The following is a 24,799-nucleotide window of genomic DNA, read 5'->3' on the forward strand; positions in this document are numbered from 1 at the left end:
CGTAATTCCTCCAAGTACATCGGAGTGAAAACCCGCAGACATTCGGGCCTCCGTGGAATGAGTGTGACACGTGGCCTACACTATTGATACTCAAACCCAAGTCAGGATGATAGAATTTATGGAAAGCCTTAGATCACATTGCAGTAGATGCCAAAAGGCAGGTACTAACATGTTGCAAGAGTCATGTAAGCTTATGTTCATTTTAGTTCTGGAACCACTTGAAACACCTGCAGTCACATCCGCATAACATAACCTGTTTTAACAATTTAGCAATATTTACTAAATTAAACTGCTAAAGTTTTCATATTCAAAATTTGGTGGTTGAAGTGGAGTTCTCTTTCTCTGTACCAACTTGCATAGAGTGATTTCTTTGCATGCTTGACTTCACACATACTAGAATACTCAGGAAAACCTGCTCAGAAATTCACAAGTCCCTCCCTAGGACATGACCTTTAGACAAATTATGACCTTGAATGAGACCTTTTAACCCCTGGGTCCATATCCATAAAGTGTAGGAGTGATGATCTAGGATCAGGTTGGCCTTTCAGATCATAATTGATACGATATCGACTGGTGGGGTCCTGATCCTGATCAGCAATCCTACTCAGATATTTTGCGGATACGGGCCTTGATTTAGGGCTAGATTAAGTCCGTAGCACTAAAGATCCACGCTACAGCGCGATTGAAATTTAAAGGCAATGTTTCCTCGTTCCCGAAGACTGCATTTACCGTCAACACTTCATATGGCGTTTCAATGAAATGAAAACATTTTTGTGCAGACAAACTCATAAATATCCATGCTATCACAACTTGTGTCAAATGCACTCATTTGGATAGTCCAAATAGTATGAGCATCTACAGATGGACTATCAAATTTGTTGATAAGCAACTGCTTGTTAAGGTTAGGGTTAAGTTAATGGTTAGGACACGATTAAAGGTGAGTAGATAGTTGAAATGTTACTGATAGTCCATCTGTAGATGCGCTACAGACTATTAAGATAAAGTGCTACCCATTAGTCTGAACTAGGCCAACCCATCAAGTTTGCAGCTGACGTTACTGATCCAAGCCACCAGCACCACTATAACCCTGATGCAAGACTGTCGGGGAACAATCCTAGCCTTCTCACAGCCAGGCAGTGCTGTTTAATAGCAAGGTGAGTGTGCTGACTGGGCATTCCACAAGGGTTTGTGGTTTCCACCTCTCACCTGATGTATTTGTCTGCTAGTTTGCTTATCTTGCACGTTGTCAAAAGCCTCTCTTTCGCCAAGTCTCAATTGCAGGTGATATAAAAGCAATGGAATTGTTGCTCTCACCCAAACACACTCGCGTGCAGTGCACTCACATGTGCTAGGGACTGGCACTGTCAAATCCAAGCATGCAGAGGCCTTTAAACAAAGACCTAAACACTTGAGTGGACTTTTACACTTTCCCGTAACACAGAGGCATACACAGTACAGGTGCAAAGTCGACACGGACACAAAAACATGGTTACAAACAAGTTGCTTTTTTATTTGATTGGAATACATAGTCCGCTGTACAGTTGGCAGCTTTGAGAGACCTACATGCAGAGTGCGGGAAGGTTAAACATGCACAAATGTATTATTACTCTAGGACAGAAAAGCATCCCGCACAGTTTGCTGTGTATTACTGACACAGAAAAGCTTGGCGCAGCGACACCCATAATAACCTTTTTGATCTGATTTCATAACATACATTTCTCTCTTCGTTACATCTGTCAGTTCCCTCCCCCATTTAAGAAGCATTTCTATCCATTTATAAACACACTGCAATATAAAAACATGACTTCCAACTCCCCTAGTTGATTGTACAGGCCAAAATTCCCCTGTGTGTGTGGGAGTGTGAGTGGGTGTGTGTTGGAGAATATCCAGTTCTTTATAAGTGTGTGCGTGTGTGTGTGTCTTGAGGCCTGAACATCTTTTTCTTTGGCAGCATTTGCAAACAGCACACAAGATGAACAAACCCTGAATTTATGAGGGGAGGGGGGGGGGGGGGGGGGGGCGGGTCAGTGTAGCAAAAAACCTGGACTGACTGACTGATTCCTGAACCGCTAATAAAACAGGACGCCACATGGCAAATGACTTAAGACTGTTGACTCCTAGCAGACCCACTCCTGATAAAATGTACATTACTCTCATTCTTCAATGACTATGACACAAGGCTGGCTTCTGACAAGTCTCTCTCCTCTTGCCATCTCATAGCTCAAGGTCATGAGACATCTCTCGCACTAAAACAAAAAGAGGAAAGTACTCTCCAGGAATGCATTAATGAGAAAGATGCATACAGTATCTAGCAAAAATTACATCCTTACAATCAAAGAGGACAAATACTAAATATATTTCAATAAGGCCCACTTTACAAAATTACAAGATTTTCTTAAATAAAATCTATCCGATACAGCTTCCAAAATAAGACATCTTTTGTTTTACAAAACTGACACAAAATACATGGCGGAAAACAAAAGAAAAACCCTCAAATTGAATATTTCCCCTTATTTCAGCACAAATAGTCGAAGAGACAGGGTATCCATCTTGGAAAACACTGGCGCTGTCTCACAGACTGTGAAATGGAAACACTGTGGAATGATTTTGGCACAATGTTAGAAGGCAAAGACACGGATGTGATCGAGTGCCATGCCTCACGAAATCATCACAATTGTTAAAAAAAAATAATGAAGGACTTCATTATAATTTGTACAATAACAGTCCACAACTCCTCATGCTATCGGACGAGCTGTTGCTCCAAGCAACTTTTTCAATTTCAATCTGGCCGGTGCAAAAAAAAAAAAATCTCCCCCCCCTACCCTTTGATGACCATACATTCAGCAAAGAAAAATAATCACAAAGAGTGGAATAAAATTGTCAGGGACATGCGCAAAAGTGACTTTTGACAAAAGGGGGCTTAAGTTAAGTGCTGGTTAAGTGCAGATTACTGTTTCTGAAGTCCATTGACACCATGAACCCTCCACTTACAAAGGAGGCCTTTGAGGACCAATGCAAACTCATTCCAAAGAGCCATTTCCGGTCTCTGGCCTCCCTCCGTTAAGTACATTCTCCGCTACTTTGTAAGAGAGGAAAAAACAATGGCGTGTAAATAACAGATGTTTATACACAAGAAGTTACAGAATGAGGAGTGTTAACCGTTCTGTTCTCACCTCAAAATGGTGGAGGTTCTTTCTGTCTAAACCTCGTATTTCTCCGACTTTCTCCTATCATACCTAATCTGACAATCTCCATACAGCAGTAATCTGAGCAGACAAAATATCTGTGATATTTACAATACCCAGAGACATTTGGTTGGCTCTTCAGAACCATTGCCCTTTTGAAATCCTGCAATACCTTATTTTGAATTCCAGCTGCCTGTGGACTCTCGAAAGACTCCAAAACAACATTTGTTAATACCCAGTTTACACTTGAGGACATTCTGTGGTAAGGGGTGCTGATGACACATCCTCATCCCCTGCCTCTTCCCCAAATCAGAGCTCCTCAACGCACATCCACTCCTCTTGCTAACCCTTAGATGTGCATAGCGAGGCCATTTAGCAGTGATGGTAACAATACGGTGAAGTGTTCATGTACACAGGGGCCATGTAGGGGAGAAGTGGACGTGCATTGCTGCTGGGGGGGGGATGGAGTTTCAGCCTTGCCCTTTAAAAAACGTCTTTCTTTGAAGCCCATCTCCGGGACGACCCTTGGAGAGCACATAAAACCTATGGTTTCCGACAGCTGCTGTCATCCTGGGACCCCCCCCCCCCCCCCCCCCCCCGACTCCCCTCGGAGTGTAGGGGGGCAGGGGAGACTGTATGGTGGGGGAAGAGGTGCTGGCCTTGCATCATAGGATCAATGATATGATGATACCCGACCCATGGCGACGTACGTCTAGGTGAATGACCGTTGATGTGCACGTGCCTGGGCTCAACTTTGACACGGACCTCCGAAATCCATACCCTCTTAAAAAGGAGCTCAAGCTCACTAGCTAATTTACCTACTAATCAAAATATCCCCAGTGAGTGATTCGCATCGAGAGTCTGCACAGACACTTTAATATGAGCATTATACATAAATCCCTTGGCTATGATAGACAACAACCACTAGCATGTGGATTTTGGCACATCAGAGCGGGCCAGTTTTGACTGGACACCCATCGACTGCCTCTGTCTCGGGCTAGTGCTGGCCGCTGCCAAATCGTCTCGATTTCCCCCCAGTATTTATAACCCTCCAAAGTCAAAGGGAAAGACGCGATTAGCTCCAGCCTTGACCTCCGAACTATCGGTTACCCGGGAGCTGTATATCAGTGTCTGCCGGCAAGCTTTGGCAGCCTGTAAAACGGCTCTCAGAACTAGCAATGCTTATCACGGGCATTAAGAATCGAGGCATTCTTGAGGTAGGGGAAGGAGGAGAGAAAGGGGGGAAACTGGAACCACTGTACTCTTCCCTTCTCAGAACCACTGTGCAGGACAGAAGTGACAAGGTCGGAAATACAGATTTGGAATGAGTGGCCGGCTGGCAGTCGTCATGCTGGTAACCGAGGAGGACTGGTCGCGGGGCCAAGTCATCACGTAGCCCTTGGCACATCAGCCCAGGGCTTCTGAACAGCATCAAGCGGTGTGCATTTGCACTAAACACATGTTCGCAGACGGGCCAGAAGCCCGGGGCCACACGGCAACACTAATGCTTTATGATGCTGAGCTGAGCCGGAGCCCTTCTAACAGGCGAATCGAAAAGGCAGAACATTTTGGGCAGCGAACATTTGTTTATGAGCCCCAAAACAAAACTATTCAATTCAAAAGATTGTAGGGTCTTGGTATTTTCTGGAAAATGTTCTTCTATGAAATATTCTCTCCAAATGTAAAAATCTTTGCAAATGTGTAATGAGCATTCATTATACTTGTCCACACAATAACCAGTAGACAAACCTTGACTAAAACTCTCTCTCTCATAACTCTAGAGCAGGATTATCACACACAGCATTGACAGTAAGTGGAGGAATAATTATTTAAAAAAGGTAAACAAGTAAATTGCTAGCTAGCAGGAGGGGAATTGCACCTCCAATTTCCACAGGGTTAGGGGAATACAAGGTGGTGATTTCAGGGTTGGTGGTCATTATTTTTGTATTCTGTGTGATGACTTCTTCCATTTCCCATTCTCAATACGCTATGAAATCTAAAGGCCTGTAAATGATAGGTCCCCATCACCAAACTGCAAAGGTCACAATGAAAAATAGGTATATGCATTTTGTAGTAAATAATTAATAAATATGAAAGCTACAGTGAAAATGCTGGTTGCCTGGTACTATACAGGTAAGGCTAAATTACAAGAACTGACCAGTATCACGGGGAAACTTCTACCTCTCTGGTCAATCCCGCATAGTATACTTGAGATCTGACAGGCGAGACCTCTAAGAGAACTAGTGAACAAGCTGGCCGTGGAAGGATACGAACCGTATTACCACCTGTATTACCCCATTCCGGATCCAACGTCCTAGTCATTGCATTATAATACAGTGACTCTCCAATAGGATCTGAGGGGGAGATTAATTTGCTCTTTTGCTTTACAATGACAGCCAAGCCAACAAGCAAAGGCCATTCTCAGGTTCAGCTGCCATTCCTGGAGCGATATGGTAACCCTCCTACCAGAGTTTGTAGTTAGGGAGTTTAGAGTTCACAGAGTATTGCCTGTATGAGTATTGTAGTGTGAATCAGACCTCAAAACTAGACTGGGGGTGTTTCTATGGCACCCCCATGATTTCTAGCCAGAGTGACACCAAACCCTCTCTTATCCAACAACAAAAAGTCCAGTTTCAATATTAAAACAAAATACATTTCTACATAAAAAAAAAAACAAGTTGAGTTGAGACGATTCGCACTGCGAACCCAGTCGCGTACATTTGGACTGATTGTTCCTTGTGGTGATTGGACAACACGAGCCCAATGCCTTGCTTCCTGTGCCTGATTGGCTGTTCACAGCAGCGCTGCAGAGTTTACAGCTCGACCCAGGTCAGCAGTTCCAGTCGGAGCCTCCATTCTGTGTCCAGTCCAGGGAGGAAGGTGTGTTGAAGCAAAGCACCCTAGGAATAGCAGTCCTCAGATGACTAATATTCAGTATATGCCCCCCCCCAAGCTAAAATATATGCATTCAATCATTCATCGAGTGCAGACAAAAGGGGTGGACCTTCTTTTCTGCCATTTGTCCCAACAGACCATCCGCTCTATTCCACAATTCCAGTTGGGGGGGGGGGGGGGGGGGGGGGGGGGGGTGACGATGGTGAGCAACAGGGAGTGAATGACTGAGAAAATTTGAAGGTTTGATCAAAGTCCTTGGCTATCATCTTCCGTAATGCTTAGGTACTGGTGTTGAAGGAGATATGTTGTATGCAGCCTATAAGTAAATAAGAATGTGCATCTATGACAGGGTCCTTATCTTTGTTGTTCTTAAAGCAGAGGGCATGCAGGGACACTGGAGGCACATAACTTCAAAATGCTCCTCTTATACAGTACGTAGAAACATGCAAACTTCCGCAAAGCCCTACATTCAATCCTCTTTTAGGCCGACATTATGCATTCTCTGGGACGATAGTCATGTTTTGTGGGTTAAAAATGGCTTTAGGTGTGTGTGTGTGTGTGTGTGTGTGTGTGTGTGTGTGTGTGTGTACAATGTGCAAAATAATACCCTGCAAAAATGCTATGGTTGTCGGAAAAAGAACGACCAATAGTCGGTCGGGACAATATTTTGTGCCGATATTAGCCTTTCCTATTCTATCGGATCAGCCGATTTCCCCTTTAAAGCCTCAGCGCACTTGCCTCTCGTGTGAAACTCCTGCAAGCCGGCACCGCTCATTGCTAGTTAGCCTGTCCTCAAGGAACCTCTGGGATGGTTGCTAGCTACCCACTCATGCTGCATATAAATTTAGCACACTTGAATAATGCCACATGGAATGTAGAAATGTTTAAAGTGTTAATTTACTGTTAGGCAAAACAATGTCCATACAGACTGCAGCACTTTACAAAGCAACATACCAATAGCTAGCGTTCATAAAGACAACTTTGCTAACGTCAGTTCACTACCATAGAACTTTACTTGTGGTAGCTACCATAAAGCAAAACATGCTCATTTCAAAGCTGGTTGTCACCAAAAATGGTGTTAATAATTCACTGCTAAATGACTACATGAGTGGCCAGTGGTTTCTTCTCTCGAACTGCCTGGCTACATGAGTCCCGAGTGGTGTATTTTCTCTTAAAAAAGGTGCTATACCTCGAATTTCTCCCATGTGGACGCTAGGTGAATTGTAACAGCACTAGGCTGCATTCAAAACAAATCTCCCCCTCCCCAGCATCCCATTTCCCCGTAACAAGGCGGAGGCTCACACTTTACTTCTCACACCTTTAACTTTTGGTTTTCGTCCACCAGCTTCAAACAGCTGGTAAAAATATATTTTTTTGTTTTTGAAAAGATATTTCACAGCGATTTAGATGGTACAATGATTCCCTACACCAGTGGTCACCAACCGGTCGATTGCGAGCGACTGGTTGATCTCCAAGCATTTCTAGTCAATCACCAAACATTTCTGGAAAAAAACAATGATAAAGCCTTGCGTTCCTATTTTTTTTTTTTTATTGGTTTCTCGCTGTTGACGGTAAGTTTACCTGATTCAGCAGCCCTAGCGATGGGAAGGCAAATTTATCCCATTTTGAACCACGTGTCTGAAAGTAGAACTCCGACCTCCCTGGCAGGCACAGAAAGCAATTCAAGTGCACCTATAGGCCTACCGATGTCCAATCAGATAGCTCAGATCACTGCACTATTTCCTCGAGCAATAGACTGTAAAAAGAAGCAAAGTTGATACTGTGAGAGTTCAAAAAACATTTCAAACCATGGACTAGAGAGACTCAACAAATACATCAAAGAGTTTCTGTTTTTATGAGTAATTTCACGTTTAAAGTTGCTATTCAGCACTGTCAACACTCTGTTCAACACTTTTATAAGCCATAAAATGCCCATTCTCCCTACTTCCACTCACGCTACAACCAGCACTGCTGCTGCAATAAATGAGTATAGCAAAGCTTGCGTTGTTATTATTAGTGGCTTGTCTTTTTTAATATCAAGGAATATTTCACTTTCTCTGGTCATAGGAGTAACATGAAATAGTGCATGAAGCAGAAATACTGCAGTGAGACTTGAGTTTCGCCCTCAGATGGAAGACTGTGTCCCATTTTCACAGCAGAGGGAGGGAGAGCGAAGGGACGGTGAGTCGGGTGAGGTTCAACCTCACCGCTGCTCGCTCCCTCCTCAGACTGAGCAATAGATGCAGGCAATCAGTCCAGTAAAAAAAAAGTATGCTCACTCAGCCTCTCAAGTAATACGACAAATGATCTATTACCAGTGAAATTATAGATATATGATCACAAAGTGAGAAGAACATTGGCACGGCAATTCAAGCATAGTCAATATGCAGTGATAATGCATTGGGCCTATAGCCTACTGCACAAACCTCATTGCTACATAACCATTTTTATCTGGTTAATGTTGCAAAGGCTTACGTTTTTTTAAGTCATGTTAAAAAAAAAAGAGTGGTAGATCTCGGCTTGCATTTTTACTCAGTGATCTCGACTCAGAAAAGGTTGGTGACCACTGCCCTACACTGTTAATGAAGTGCTTGTTTTCTCACAAACTGAAATTGAGCGAACAGTGTAGAATTTTAACAACCGGTAAATGACGGAGCGACTTCTACATTGGCCGATTGACCCCTTTTCCACTAGATAACACAGCCAAAGTCAAAACAGCTTTCCCATTTTGACAACAGATGCCGCTCTGGCGGGAGAAATCACTAGGCGAATATCACAGCCAATCACAACACTGGCGGATAAGTAATACTGTGAAACACTATCGTTCCATAATATTATGAACATTTTCTGTAATTACAATGCAACAATTCAGAAGAATCCTATGTGTAGCACCTTTAAAGAGACAGCGCATGTCTTTATAAAAGAAGACAATAGGCTACTTCGAATATTTTGTTGATCACTAGGCCTAACAGGGTTTGGTAGACTACTTTCTAAATGGAATATGTTACCTGTCCAAAATCGTAATCAGTAACATAATAGGATGACTTTCAGTTAATTTTGGATTACTTTCCTCTTAAGAAGCATTCGAAGAAGACAAAAAGGATCCATCAAACACATTTGGTGTGTCATCATAGTGGTCTCTGACTTCTGGTCAGACTCCCTCAAGTGGAACAAACTTTACACTTGCACCTTTTTTCAATGACTCATTGAATGTCATTGAAAAAATAGAAAGATATCACACTATGTTTTTCCCCACAAACATAACTGCTGAATTTAAAAGTAATCATCAAGTTTTTCAAAAGTACATGGTACATGTAATCAGTTACTCCCCAACCCTGAGGCTAACATGGTCCCAAATGGAAGGGAAACAGATTGTCATCTGTAGACCCATAGATCATTGAAATGAGCCCAAACGAGTTCAAAACCTGAATGCATGCAGTCTTATTGGGTATGATTTTACCTGTATTCTAAGAAGGCAAGCCTATGCCATCTTGATTTACCCAGTTTATCAAGAAATTAAGCTTTCAAATCAACGATTACCATTATGTTATGTAGATAGATTGTTAAAAAAAAAAGTTAAATTGATTGTATGATTGTATAATTGATTTATGGCTGTCTCTGGGAATTTATCAAAATGCTAAAATTCTATTATATTCATTATCGGCATAAAATATTGGCCATCGGCCTCCTTGACCTCCAAAAATCAGTATCAGTATAGGCCCGCCCTTAAACCCATATTGGTCGTTCTCTAGTTGTCGGTATAAAGCAAATGCATGGCTAACGCGCTCACCAAATTAAGTTTGAATAAGTCAAAGATCAGAGTAGATTTATTTTTAATCCAAGTAATTCACTCCCCGTTTCTGGTCACATGGGTACATCCTTTGTGCAGCTTAGGAGCTCCGCTGGGAAGTTCCAAAGTGAGGTCTTGTAACGGTCCACTCCAAAAGACAACAAATCCTTCCTTCCTGTGTCTCTCCTCTTCCCCCCCCCCCCACACACACACACCTCTAGGCCCAGTCACCCAAGTGATCATCTCTCCCTTGTCGAGTCTGAGGAATACATTATAATACATCTGGTAGGAGAAGATGCGGAAGAGGATACATTCACTGGTGGTGAGGTCCACACCAGAGCGATACTGTATAAGGGCATATTATAATACAACTGATGTTGTGTCTGTGCAAATGGAAGGGTGTGGTTGAAGGTTTCAGAGGGCGGCCATCTTGTTTTTGCACTCCGAGAAGCATGGGTAGGTGCTGGACAGGGACTTGAGAGTTGTTTATTCTTCTGTATGGCTGCGACTGCTGTTGCTCGGGGATTTAGATATGCTTGATACAGTACATTTCTCCTTGTTGATGGGCTCCAGGCAGTTTGGGGGCATGGAGAGCTCTGGGGGGGGGGAAAAAAGAGTGCACAAGTCGTATACTAAGAGAGGGCTGGGCGGCGTCATTCGAGTAGGAGTAAAACTTACACTTCCTTTGATTAAAGTAAGAAGTGCAGTCACTAGTGGCTCAGTCTGGAGTCACATTTTTATCCTCTGACGGAGTTCTAAAAAGATTCCCACCATAAAAATACAGTAGTTGTAATAGTCAAAAAAGTCAAATGTAATATCCTACCTGGACATTATGAAGCGGAGCTACTAAGACGGTTGGCCGGTTTAGTTGTCGGTCTGACGGTTGCTCCATGGTCGATTGCCGCGCCCGGTCATCCTCTCCGCATGGCCAGCCTGACCCCTACTGGACCACAGCTCTGGTCTGGAAGCCGTGGTTCCCGTTCCTCTGCTGGCCCCTAGGTCAGGCCTGGAGCTCCTCACTCTCTCCCTCTCGTAGGTACCCAGGTCACCGGGCGCGGGCCTCGTCCTCCGTGACCAAGAGCTGGGGTTAGTGTTGTCAGCAGCCTAGTCGCAGTGAAACAGAAACAACAAACACTTATAGGTCATTAACTCAACGGTCTGTGAGAAGTGAAACCTTGGCAAGCCGCTGCAACTGTGGATTTTGCCACAAAACAGAGGGAGAAAAAAAAACCTTAGACCGAAAACAAGACACCCCCGTGAGGAATTTATAATTTATATGGGTCTCGACTAGCAAATGAGCACCCTATAAAACTTGCTTGCATACCTTCACGCAACCTCAATGACCTTGTTCTAGGAAAGTGAGAGATGACAGTGCAGTTAGTAAACGTCTGAAAGCAAAGGCCTATGATTTCAGTTTTAAAAAGGCTGTAGTACTGTAATTAATGACAGGCCGCTGGAATCCCATCCTGCCTACCGCAGCAGAACGTTGCTAATTGCCCTTAATGGCCGCTCTGCGTCTCCTGGGGATGACGGGCAGGCAGACAAGAAGCCTGTTACAATGCGAGGGGCTGCCAAACGGGCAGGGCAGAGATGGCAACTTCCTGTTCTATTCATCCCAAAGGGAAGAAATGACCAGAGCACATTCTGCATTGACTACAGCATTACCGCTGAAGAGTTGGGTTATGCTGTGTTTTGAGTGTAACCATATGTAAATTATGCTTCATGAACACCAAATGTACAATGGTCATGTTCTTTTTGGGGAAATTGTTTTCAACACCAAACCACAGGATTATTTTCTGAGCCATTGAAGCTGCAACTCTTGACATTTTCCTGTGGATAGTGGAGATGACTCCTTATTCTAGAAAAAGATGATTAAAAAGATTCCGGGTTGGATGGGCCTACAAATATAGGTTATTTAAGTATTTCAGCTGAGTGGCTTAAATAAGGCAATGAGTGCAAAAACCCCAGAAGCTACTAGGGACATTTTCCCATAACTAAATTTTAATTTCAGAAAATATTTCTGCTTGTGGAATGTCGGAACGTTATAAATGTTGGTTAGGCAATTTGATCTGCCACATGAGCAGAGGAAATGTACTGGGAACGCCAAGTGCTGTAGCCCTCATCACAAACCTGCTTTGTTCCCGCTTCACTCAAATACCTTATGATTGGGGGCTGATATATCTTTTTTTGTAACAAAAAAAAACTAGATCTGGCCCCACTTTTTGTTTTGAGATAAAGTGAAAAAGTTTGGGTGGGGTGTATTTCTTGAGTTAAGACAACAGACTTTTGATAAAGCCTCAGAAAATCACTCAGTTCTGAAAACACACCTTCAGGCAGAAGTCATGAAAACGTTTTGGATTATATTACAGCACAGAATCATGGCCAACTACACAGTTTACCTCGAGGACAACACAAATGGAGTGTTACATGCATTACATTCCTTGCAAAACAAGCCATTGCTTTGACATGAAAGCTGTCTAATTTTGGTTGCGTTTCAGAAGTACATCACTTACGTTCCATGTTAGAAGCGAAGTGTGCCAAAGCTAGTCTCCAAGCAGACAATGCTCATTACACCCAAGGTAATACATTTCAGAGAAGCCTTAATTCAATCCACTTATTAAAATTTATGTTTTGAGGTCTTTGCCCAGGGAAGACTTTAATAGCTCTAACATACCTTGTGGAACCCATTTCTCAATCACTTTTCTTACAGGCCATTGGGATCTCGTCTGATGTTTAAACCACCAACCAGCTCTACTCCGTGGAATCGTCCAAGTTTAACTCCAGCGCAGATTGTTTTTCCAGGCTTTTTAGGTCAAGTCGGGCAAAAACCAACCAGAATGACAGCATGGGCCACGCATTTCACCTTGTTGCCACTGAGTTTGACTGACTCACACAAAGGATGTTTTCATATCGCAATCAGACAGATCGAGCTATGGTCCACAGCCAACCATAAGTTCACAGCCCATTCACATACCATCTGATGTTTCTTGGTTTTACAGTGGGCTGCAAAAAACAACACTGACGTTCTGTGCTGTACTTGGAGGTGAGAATGGAGAGTTAGTGAGGCTGTATGCAGTCAGTCGCCATTTTCCCACTGGCCATTAAAACCACACAGAGACCCTTATAATCTTCAGTAGCTATTGATTATGTGGGGTTAGCCTGACAGAGGTCATAACAGGCAGAGGTTAAAACGTCTGGATCAACATCAATTTCTAGAAAAACAACTGATAGAAAAATGGACGCAAAAACGATGGCTGATCAATGATAGGCCTAGGCCTCATAGGCCTCATGATAGGCAGAGCTACTGTGCATTGTTGTTAAACACTCATTGATATAGCAAACCTTATAAAATGAACCATCACCCTGGGACAGCAGAGCTGTTGTATAGACCAGGGCTGACTCTATTTAGTCAATGGTTTGGTCGACCGAGATTTCTTTAGTCGAGCAGTCGCAAGACACCGGTCTGATTCGCGCCTGTCTCAGTGGACTAATCCAGGCCACGGGGATGGCACAGTCCATCACTAAGACAAGTGATACATAATATAACCATATACAATTTCAGTAAAAATAATTGTGCAACACTAATAAATCTAATATTATTTTACAACAAATGTGTTTTCTCCCGCATTGGATACGGTGGCGCTCCTGAATCATACTTTTCAGTGCGCCGTAGAATTGGCACCTTTCCCTATGTCGCTATGTGCATAATAGCAAAGTTAACCAGCATATTGGGATTGAGAACAATGGCAGCAGCAGCAGAGACGTGGAAACAACCCTTGCTTTAGCCTACGTGTCTAAGAAACTTTCGGAGAGGAAAGCAACTTCATTAGGTCTATAATCAATAGCCTAACTGTTAAATGTGCCTGGCTTTATAAATCATCCATATATATCTACAGAAATAAGACAGATCCTGCTTCTGTTGACTGTTTGAGTGTTTGTTTAATAGCCTACTGATTCCGTGAGGACCAAGCCTCATGCAACGGCAAAATGTCAGAAAGCAATTTCACAGATTCTGCTGTTTTTAATCTTTGCTATGGTGTAATAAAGGCTTTACATTTTATTGTCAGAATAGACTGGTATTACTTATAATTTATTTAGTGTTGTTTACACTGTTCCAAAGAGTAATTCATTATTTCATCTTTAATCAAATAGTGTGCTTAAAGCATCAGACAACTCAGTGCATATGTAGTTGATTTTATTAAAAACACATAGGGTCTGTCTATATATGGAAAAATACTTTTAAAACAAGGACGACCAATATATATATATTTTCCATATATAGACAGACCCTATGTGTTTTTAATAAAATCAACTACATATGCACTGAGATGTCTGATGCTGAGTTGTCTGATATATATATATATATTTTAGTCGGGGACAGCCCTAGCATAGACAAAATGAGAGAGATGTCCATGGTGGTTTTGATGGTCAACTATAATTCCCTTCTATATCCTAACCTTGAGATGCACATCTCCATGACAGTTGACAACGCAATTCCTGTCCATCCTATTGCCCTTCACCCAACCAATGGCTCATTGTAACTGTAAAAACACTACAATGATGCCTCAAGCCCTTTTCTAACGAATACTAACTACACAACTGGAATAAGAGAGGACGACTGCCTTTGGTGAAGTTAACAGAGAGAGGCATTTTGGAAACAAGCACTGTTGATTTGGAACAATATTCCCTTTGGGAGGGGTGCAGAGGCAACAATGAGTGATTGGAACACAAAAAAAAAAAATCACAACAAATTAGGTAGTTCATCAGGAGCACACAGCTGGTTTTGCACTTCAGGCACAAGTCGGTTGCATGGAAAGAGTTCATCCTATCAGGGAGGGCTAATGTGAGTAATGGGAAAGAGGATGGATGGAGGGGCTAAGATTAATGAACTGGACCATGTTAAGTTCACGTGCTGGAATTGACTTGAGTTAAATGACCCTGAGGGCTCTCTCTCTCTCTCTCTGTTAAATGAATGGGACTCATTCAGGTAGGGATGAGGGCAGAGAGCCCATAAAGGTACGGGAAGCTGAAAGGGCCTTTTTTGGGGGGTGTTAGGCTGGTTTTACGTGTTAGGCTGATTTCATTAAAGGCGTCCTCCAGCGATTCTTTAACTGTTCCTGTTATAAAGGGGATATCCCAAGTATAAATACAGTAAAGTACATACACTAAAAGGGTAAAAAAAATATATGTTTTTAGCAACATAGTGGCTACTTTTTTTTTTAGACAACCCCAAACTTCAAGAAGTTGGTTTGATGGTCAAATGTGATGTCAGCCTCCCCCCTTGCTTAAGGAGCAATAGAAACCATAAGAGGAGACCCCCCCCCCCCCCCCTACTGACGGCTAACGAGGGGCAATTATAGATCTAAGGGCCGTGTTGCCGGCATGTTATTTATTTAATGTCTCGCTCGGCTGGAGATGAAAAGGTTGGTGGAGGGCTGGTGACCTTAGCATCGGAGCCCTGTGTTTGTTTTGACTGCGAGAGGAGCTGGGTAAGTTGAGTTGCACAGTATCAAACAGAGCCTCGCCGGCCAACCAACAGATTAGACAATGACACTTCTGCAGCTTTGTTAAAGAGGGAGCCCTGACCAGACCCCTCATAATTAGCTGGACCCAGACATGTACAGTTCAGAGGCTACAACCACAACAAGCATCACTGTTGTGTGATGACCCATAGATCTAGTCATGCCTGCTTAGTGCTTGTATTAAAGAAGCATAATTTGAGCTAGTATGAGCTATGAAGCAGACACAAAACGGCCCAGACAGACCATTCCAATGACAGCTTTATCAATAAGTTTGTCGTTTCCCCTTCATAAGATATGCGCAATGGAAGATAAATATGAATAGGCTGATAGGGATGAGGGGGCATTGGGGGGATGAGGGGGCATTGGGGGGATAATGAGGTCCTTTTGGCTAGAGCAGGGGTGTTCATGTGATATTTGAGTGACAAAAAAATAACATCTATGGGCTAAAAAAACAACTAAATAAACACATTTCTAAAAAGCATTATAGCCATGTGAATTGACATTTTATTTAAATTGAATGCATGCTTATCTGCGTGCGTGCCAGCACATATCAGATTGACTCACATTCAACCAGTAAATGTGAACAAGTTTGTCTCTCGTGTCTGTTTTAATAAAAGTGAACGTGTCAGACAGTCGGCCTTCTCTCAGACATAATTGACCAGACTACATGCCATGCTTAATAAGCAGCTAAATATCTGACACCAGTTGTCTGCACTACATTGTGGGAAATGGAGTCAAATGGAGGCCAGCTACACGGAGGTGTGCCTTTGAACAATGCTCATCTTCAATTATGTCAGGAATAGCACACCGGTTGGCAGGTCACAGTTGGTAAGCTCTGGCACCAAAAATTACAAGGGGGGGGATCCTTGAGGTTTTTACAAAAAACAAAAATCCTCCCTGTTGAGGTCTTTTCATTTTCATCCTCCCTCTCTTTTTTGTCCCACCCTTTTCTCTTTGTGCTGACTTCAGCACCAGGAATCAGGCTCAGAGAACTGCTATGCTAAGCTTGAAGTTTTAGGCCCGGCGTCAGTGAAAAAGAGTGTCTGAACTCTCATGCAAAGTGGACACACCAGAAAGCTAGAGTTGGTGAGATCTGGACTATATTTTCCAAATAGCAAAGTAGGTACACACAGTGCTTTAATTGAGGGGGTGTGTGCCATACCCCTTTGTTAGCTTCAAGATGTCCTCCAGTGATTTTGTTAACGTTTCCTGTTGAAAAGATATATCCCAATTATAAATACAGTAAAGTACAGACACTAAAGGAAAAATATATGTTTCGAGCAAAAATTGAGATTTTTTAGACAACTGCAAACTTCGAGTAGGACATTCAAGGAATAATTGGCCTTCACCCTTGCTTGAGGAAAAAATAGCAGAGCGATAGAGAACAAAAGAGAGAAAACAGTCCCACCCCCCCACTTGTGCCATGTCATGAGGATACCTGGACCACCTATTGAGATGTGCCTTTTGTTTAGTAAATCAGGTGTTAAATGAGGTGAAAAGGAGAATGAAATGCCACTAAGATTTAGCCCTTTTTATTTATTTTTTTACAGTGAAAATCTCAGAAATCCTTAGCAGAGGCACTCCAGAGACAAAAACGACAGCTGGGCCTGATTGAGAGGAGGGAGAAAAGGGTCAATCGTAACAGCAGTAGCCTATCAGCATACTGTACAATTCCCCATGTGTGTGGCGCATACAGCCTAGTTTGAGCAGAACTATCGGTCGGGCAGCAAGCATGCGCAGCTCAAACAACTGGTTGTCCCGTGGAGCAGCTCACAGACGAATGACTGCGATAGAGTATAAAAAAAAAAAAAAAAAAGTATATTTATTTAACCTTTATTTAACTAGGCAAGTCAGTTAAGAACAAATTCTTATTTACAATGACGGCCTACACCGGCCAAACCCGGACGACGCGGTGCCAATTGTGCGCCGCCCTATGGGACTCCCAATTAGAGGTCGACCAATTATGATTTTTCAACGCCGATACCGATTATCGGAGGACCAAAAAAAGCCGATACTGATTAAATCTGTATATATTTATAATAATGACATTTACAACAATACTGATGAACACTTTTATTTTAACTTAATTTAACACATCAATAAAATCAATTTAGTCTCAAATAAATAATGAAACATGTTCAATTTGTTTTAAATAATACAAAAACAAAGTGTTGGAGAAGAAAGTAAAAGTGCAATATTTTCCAAAGCTAACGTTTAAGTTCCTTGCTCAGAACATGAGAACATATGAAAGCTGGTGGTTCCTTTTAACATGAGTCTTCAAAATTCTCAGGTAAGAAGTTTTAGGTTGTAGTTATTATAGGACTATTTCTCTCTATACCATTTGTATTTCATTTAGCTTTGACTATTGGATGTTCTAATAAGTACTTTAGTATTGCCAGCCTAATCTCGGGATTTGATAGGCTAGAAGTCATAAACAGCGCAATGCTTGAAGCACAGTGAAGAGCTGCTGGCAAACGCAAGAAAGTGCTGTTTGAATGAATGCTTACGAGCCTGCTGCTGCCTACCACTGCTCAGTCAGACTGCTCTATCAAATCATAAACTTAATTATAATATAATAACACACAGAAATACGAGCCTTAGTTCATTAATATGGTCAAATCCGGAAACTATCATTTTGAAAACAAAACATTTATTCTTTCAATGAAATACGAAACCGTTCTGTATTTTATCTAACGGGTGGCATCCCTAAATCTAAATATTGATTTTACATTGCACAACCTTCAATGTTATGTCGTAATAATGTACAATTCTGGCAAATTTATTACGGTCTTTGTTAGGAAGAAATGGTCTTCACACAGTTCGCAATGAGCCAGGCAGCCCAAACTGCTGCATATACCCTGACTCTGCTTGCACAGAACGCAAGAGAAGTGACAATTTCCATAGTTAAAATAAATTCATGTTAGCATGCAATATTAACTAAATATGCAGGTTTAAAAATATATACTTGTGTATTGATTTTAAGGAAGGCATTGATGTTTATGGTTAGGTGCAACGACAGTGCTTTTTTCACGAATGTGCTTGATAAATCATCACCTGTTTGGCGAAGTAGGCTGTGATTCGATGATAAATTAACAGGCACCGCATAGATTATATGCAACGCAGGACAAGCTAGATAAACTAGTAATATCATCAACCATGTGTAGTTAACTACTGATTATGTTAAGATAGACTTTTTTTTATAAGATAAGTTTAATGCTACTTAGCAACTTACCTTGGCTCCTTGCTGCACTCGCATAACAGGTTGTCAGCCTGCCACGCAGTCTCCTCGTGGACTGCAATGTAATCGGCCATAATCGATGTCCAAAAATGCCGATTACCGATTGTTATGAAAACTTGAAATCGGCCCTAATTAAATCAGCCATTCCAAATAGTCGGTCGACCTCTACTCCCAATCACGGCCGGATGTGATACAGCATGGATTCGAACCAGGGACTGTAGTGATGCCTCCTGCACTGAGATGCAGTGCCTTAGACCGCTGCACCACTCGGGAGCTGAAATAAATTGAACTAATTTCTCAAAACTCATGAAAAGAATGCATCAGTGAGTCATATATCCTCCAACTTTACGCCTGTTTGTGTGTGCCCATGTGTGTTGTAGCCAGTGCACATGCCGTCAATTCTAAGGCTTTCCCAAAACAACGTCCCGCTTATATGTTGACCCCAAAGTAGGCCTACCTGGCAGAAAAGTATCATGTAATTTGTAGCCTATCAATCAGGTGGAAATTTGTTTTTGCAAAGCATATTTTTCAATTTTTTTTATAGTGTGATTTTGAGAGTGAAAACCTGAAAAGACTAGAGAACTCGGAAACCGGGAAACTGGAAATATGCTGAAATGCAGGCTCTGGTCAGCATTCCAAATAACATTTTATTGGTCGCATACAGATTTAGCCGATGTTGTAGCGAAATGCTTGTGTTCCTAGCTCCAACAGTGCAGTAATACCTAACAATACATACAAATCTAAAAGTAAAAGAATGGAATTAAAAAATATAGAAATATTTGGATGTGCAATCTTGGAGTCCGGAGTATAAATATGTATATACTGTAAATATTAAATGGGTAAAACAATATGTAAACATTATTAAAGTGACCAGTGTTACATTAACAAAAGTGACCAGAGTTCCATGTCTATGTACATAGGGCAGCATCCTCGAAGGTGCAGGAATGAGTAACTGGGTGGTAGCCGGCTAGTGCCAGTGACTAAGTTCAGGGCAAGGTACTGGGTGGAGGCCGGCTAGTGATGGCTATTTAACAGTCTGATGGCCTTGAGATAGAAGCTGTTTTTCAGTCTCTCGGTCCTAGCTTTGATGCACCTGTATTGACCTCGCCTTCTGGATGATAGCGGGGTGAACAGGCCGTGGCTTGGGTGGCTGAGGTCCTTGATGATCTTTTTGGCCTTCCTGTGACACCGGGTGCTGTAGATGTCCTGAAAGGCAGGCAGTGTGCTCCTGGTGATGCGTTGGGCTGACCGCACCACCCTCTGGGGAGCCTTGCGGTTACAGACAGTGTAGTTGCCGTACCAGGCGTAGATACAGTCTGACAGGATGCTCTCAATGGTGCATCTGTAAAAGATTGAGGGTTTTAGGGGGGCCAAGCAGAATTTCTTCAGCCTCCTGAGGTTGAAGAGGCGCTGTTGCGCCTTCACCACACGATCTGTGGGGGTGGACCATTTCAGGTAGTCAGTGATGTGTACGTAGAAGAACTTGAAGCTTTTCACCTTCACATGCTCCCTCTGCTGTATCCCGAAGTCCACAATCAGCTCCTTCATTTTGATGACGTTGAGGGAGAGGTTATTTTCCTGACACCACTACCCCTGGGCCCTCACCTCCTCTCTGTAGGCTGTCTCGTCGTTGTTGGAAATCAGGCCTGCCACTGTTGTGTCGTCTGCAAACTTGATGATTGAGTTGGAGCGGGTGATTGAGTTGGAGCAGTCATGGGTAAACAAGGAGTACAGGAGGGGGCTGAGCACGCACCCTTGTGGGGCCCCTGTGTTGAGGATCAGTGTTGTTGCCTACCTTCACCACCTGGGGGCAGCCAGTCAGGAAGTCCAGGACCCAGTTGCACAGGGCGGGGTTCAGACCCAGGGTCCCGAGGTTAATGTTGAAGGCTGAGCTGTAGTCAATTAACCACATTCCTACATAGGTAATCCTCATGTCCAGATGGGATACAGTAGTGTGCAGTGTGATGGTGATTGCATCCTATTGGGGCAGTATGCAGTGGGTCTATGGTGTCAGGTAAGGTGGAGGTGACATAGCTTCAGAACAAAGTTGACTACAATTACAAAGTTGCCAATGTTTTTGCAATTGATACAAACAAGCGATATGGAGTTCTATTTTGCTACTTGTAGGCTACTGTCTATAATCTCTCAATATACACTGAGTGCACAAAACATTAGGAACACCTGCTCTTTCCATGACAGACTGACTAGGTGAATCAAGGTGAAAGCTATGATCCCTTATTGATGTTAAATCCACTTCAATCAGTGTAGGTGAAGGGGACGAGACAGGGTTAAAGAAAGATATTTAAGCCTTGAGACAGTTGAGACATGGATTGTGTGTGTGTACCATTCAGAAGCTGAATGGGAAAGACAAAAGATTTGAGTGCCTTTGAATAAGGTATGGTAGTAGGTTTGAGTGTGTCATGAACTGCAACGCTGTGTCATGAACTGCAACGCTGCTGGGTTTTTCACGCTCAACAGTTTCCTGTGTGCATCAAGATTGGTCCACCACCCAAAGGACATTCAGCCAACTTGACAACTACGGAAAGCTTTGGAGTCAACATGGGCCAGCATCCCTGTGGAACGCTTCCGACACCTTGTAGAGTCCATGCCCCGACGAACTTAGGCTGTTCTGACGGCTCGTATTTCAACTCAATATTATGAAGGTGGTCCTAATGTTTTGTACACTCAGTGTATTTCATGTGCAGCCTAATGTGTGCAATTATGTGCCAAATCAGTGATTTAGTGTATTTTTATTGGGTAAGCATTAGAATAAGCCATCACAATATTTGCAGCCTTAAGTGGGAATATCCTCTACGTGCTCATCCATCATCAGTATTGTGAAATAATTATAATGTTAAGGAAAGATTTGAATGGAGAAAGCTGATCCATTCTTTTGATCCTATTAGTATCGACACGTGTGCCAACGACGCACTTACCGACCGCTCTCTCTGCGTGGTGTTTAAGGAAATATCGTTGGCCGTTGTAGGAAAAATGCATTGTTAAAAACACTCGTAAGCCTAAATTCCATCGCTATCGTGAAACCGGGCCCAGACTGTTTTCACAAGAAAGAGAAAAACAAATGAGCTGAACATAACAGTATGCCAGTGGAAGGTGGGATAGTAATGGTTTGTGACTACTATGACTTCCCATTGTAGCCAATTCAATTGCAGAAATTCCATTACTGATTTGTTGGTAATTCCATTACTGATTTGGTAACAGAATGAGTTTTAGTCACTTAATTCGGAAACAAACTTGACATCAGTAAAAACACTAACTAATTGGTAGGTCTACCTTCATTTCTGACTTCTGTGAACTTTTATTATCCTCATTCCTCATGAGGGAGAGAAATTTGAAAATATCTCAAAGATACGTGGGTTTTTCGTAACAGAATTACAAGGCTGAAGGCAATGTTTCTTAAACTTACAGGAGGCAAAAAAATTATCCAAATATAACGGTTGATATTAGTTGGTAAATGTTGATGCATTTCTAATACCTTTTGAAGACTTTATCTGGTAGACCCTTGTCCATCTGTTCAACCAGAAAATACAAACATTTGCTTACTACACATTTCTGGAATGGAAAAGGGTTGAAAAAAAATGGACTCTCTCACTTGACCCAAAATGCACATGCTTCTATGATCTTCACGTTGGCGCTTATTGGTCCTTTTAGATGGAAATGCCCATATCCGACCAGACGTTAAAAGGCCTATTTTAACCATGAAAAAGATTTGTCTAAATTGAATTGTCCATGTTACACACAAGGATATAGCATGACATTTGAAATGCTTAATTTAATAAAACAACACACTTTAGAATGTTGTATTTATGCATGGCGCACTGATCTACTGGTGCTTCAGACGTCACGTGGCATGGACAGTAGCCTACATTGTTTACAGTTGCGGAGTGTAAATGTGACCTAGAGTTCTGAGGATGCGCAAGGTGATTGTTTATTTTTCAAGGTAATTTTCTCTCTCATCAGTAATGCGTTGCGTTTTACATGAAAAGGCATTTTACTATTATAGGCCATTTAGCCCTCCGGTCAGCCCTGACAATGGTATGCTAATCAAATAGGGATTACAAAGTGGGTGGGTCGAGCCCTGAATGCCGATTGACATCAGTAATGATCAGCTATGAAAAGCCAACTGAAAATTATTCATGATTATTATTTGACCATGCTTGTCACTTATGAACATTTTTGAACATCTTGGCATAGTTCTGTTATAATCTCCACCCGGCACAGCCAGAAGAGGACTGGCCACCCCTCATAGCCTGGTTCCTCTCTAGGTTTCTTCCTAGGTTTTGGCCTTTCTAGGGAGTTTTTCCTAGCCACCGTGCTTCTACACCTGCATTCTAGCTGTTTGGGGTTTTAGGCTGGGTTTCTGTACAGCACTTCGAGATATTATCTGATGTACGAAGGGCTATATAAAATAAAATTGATTGATTGATTGATTGATTGGCTGACAGCCGTGGTGTATCAGAACGTATACCACGGGTATGACAAAACATTTAATTTTACTGCTCGAATTACGTTGGTAACCAGTTTATAATAGCAATAAGGCACCTCAGGGGTTTGTGATATATGGCAAATATACCACGGCTAAGGGCTGCGTTGCGGCGTGCATAAGAACGTGCATAGCCCTTACACAGCCTGGAGGTGTGTTGGGTCATTGTCCTGTTGAAAAACAAATGAGAGTCCCACTAAGCCCAAACCAGATGGGATGGCGTATCGGTGCAGAATGCTGTGGTAGCAATGCTGGTTAAGTGTGCCTTGCATTCTAAATAAATCACAGACAATGTCACCAGCAAAGCATCCCCACACCATAACACCTCCTCCATATTTTACGGTGGGAAATACACATGCGGAGATCATCCGTTCACTTACTCTGCACCTCACAAAGACATGGCGGTTGGAACCAAAAATCACACATTTGGACTCCAGACCAAAGGACAAATTTCCACCTGTCTAATGTCCTTTGCTCGTGTTTCTTGGCCCAAGCAAGTCTCTTCTTCTTATTGGTGTCCTTTAGTAATGGTTTCTTTGCAGCAATTCAATCATGAAGGACCCTCTGCACACATTGACGACAGCCACCCTCGAAGCATCGTTACCCATTGCTCCACAAAAGCCGCGGCTCTTGCAGAGCAAGGGGAACAACTACTTCAAGGTCTCAGAGCGAGTGACATCACCGGTTGAAACGCTATTAGCGCGCACCCCGCTAACTAGCTAGCCATTTCACATCGGTTACATTAACATAATCACTAGTTAACTACTCATGGTTGATGATATTACTAGTTTATCTAGCTTGTCCTGCGTTGCATATAATCAATGCGTTGCCTGTTAAATTTATAATTGAATCACAGCCTACTTCGCCAAACGGGTGATTTAACAAGCGCATTCGCGAAAAAAGCACTGTCGTTGCATCAATGTGTACCTAACCATAAACATCAACGCCTTTCTTAAAATCAATACACAAGTATATATTCTTAAACCTGCGTATTTAGTTAATATTGCCTGCTAACATGAATTTATTTTAACTAGGGAAATTGTGTCACTTCTCTTGCGTTCTGTGCAACAGAGTCAGGGTATATGCAGCAGTTTGGGACACCTGGCTCGTTGCAAACTGTGTGAAGACTATTTCTTCCTAACAAAGACAGCCAACTTCGCCAAACGGGGGATGATTTAACAAAAGTGCATTTGTGAAAAAAGCACAATCGTTGCGCGAATGTTTCCTAACCATTAACATCAATGCCTTTCTAAAAAAATATACACAGAAGTATATTTTTTTTAAACCTGCATATTTAGTTAAAAGAAATTCATGTTAGCAGGCAATATTAAACTAGGGAAATTGTGTCACTTCTCTTGCGTTCATTGCACGCAGAGTCAGGGTATATGCAACAGTTTGGGCCGCCTGGCTCGTTGCGAACTAATAAGCCAGAATTTTACGTAATTATGATATAACATTGAAAGTTGTGCAATGTAACAGCAATATTTAGACTTATGGATGCCACCCGTTAGATAAAATACGAAACGGTTCCATATTTCACTGAAAGAATAAACGTTTTGTCTTCAAAATGATAGTTTCCGGATCCATATGAATGACCTAAGGCTCGTATTTCTGTGTGTTATTATATTATAATTAAGTCTATGATTTGATAGAGCAGTCTGACTGAGC

General features: G+C 42.3%; 1 protein-coding gene across 2 annotated transcripts in view; it reads right to left on the reverse strand.

Annotated features, from left to right (window-relative positions):
• Positions 1-2,006: 2,006 nt before the first annotated feature.
• The window catches only part of LOC129812637 (leucine zipper protein 1-like), a 98,077-nt gene continuing 75,284 nt past the window's right edge, over positions 2,007-24,799 (reverse strand). For both annotated transcript variants that reach the window (XM_055864379.1, XM_055864378.1), the window contains exons 4-5: positions 10,694-10,974; positions 2,007-10,466 (exon numbers count right to left, since the gene is read on the reverse strand). In XM_055864379.1, coding sequence (XP_055720354.1) covers positions 10,735-10,974 — 240 coding nt within the window. In that variant the 3' untranslated portion in view covers positions 2,007-10,466; positions 10,694-10,734. The remainder of the gene's footprint in view (positions 10,467-10,693; positions 10,975-24,799) is intronic.

The sequence above is a fragment of the Salvelinus fontinalis genome, chromosome 16 (assembly GCF_029448725.1).
Source record: "Salvelinus fontinalis isolate EN_2023a chromosome 16, ASM2944872v1, whole genome shotgun sequence".
NCBI lineage: Eukaryota > Metazoa > Chordata > Actinopteri > Salmoniformes > Salmonidae > Salvelinus > Salvelinus fontinalis.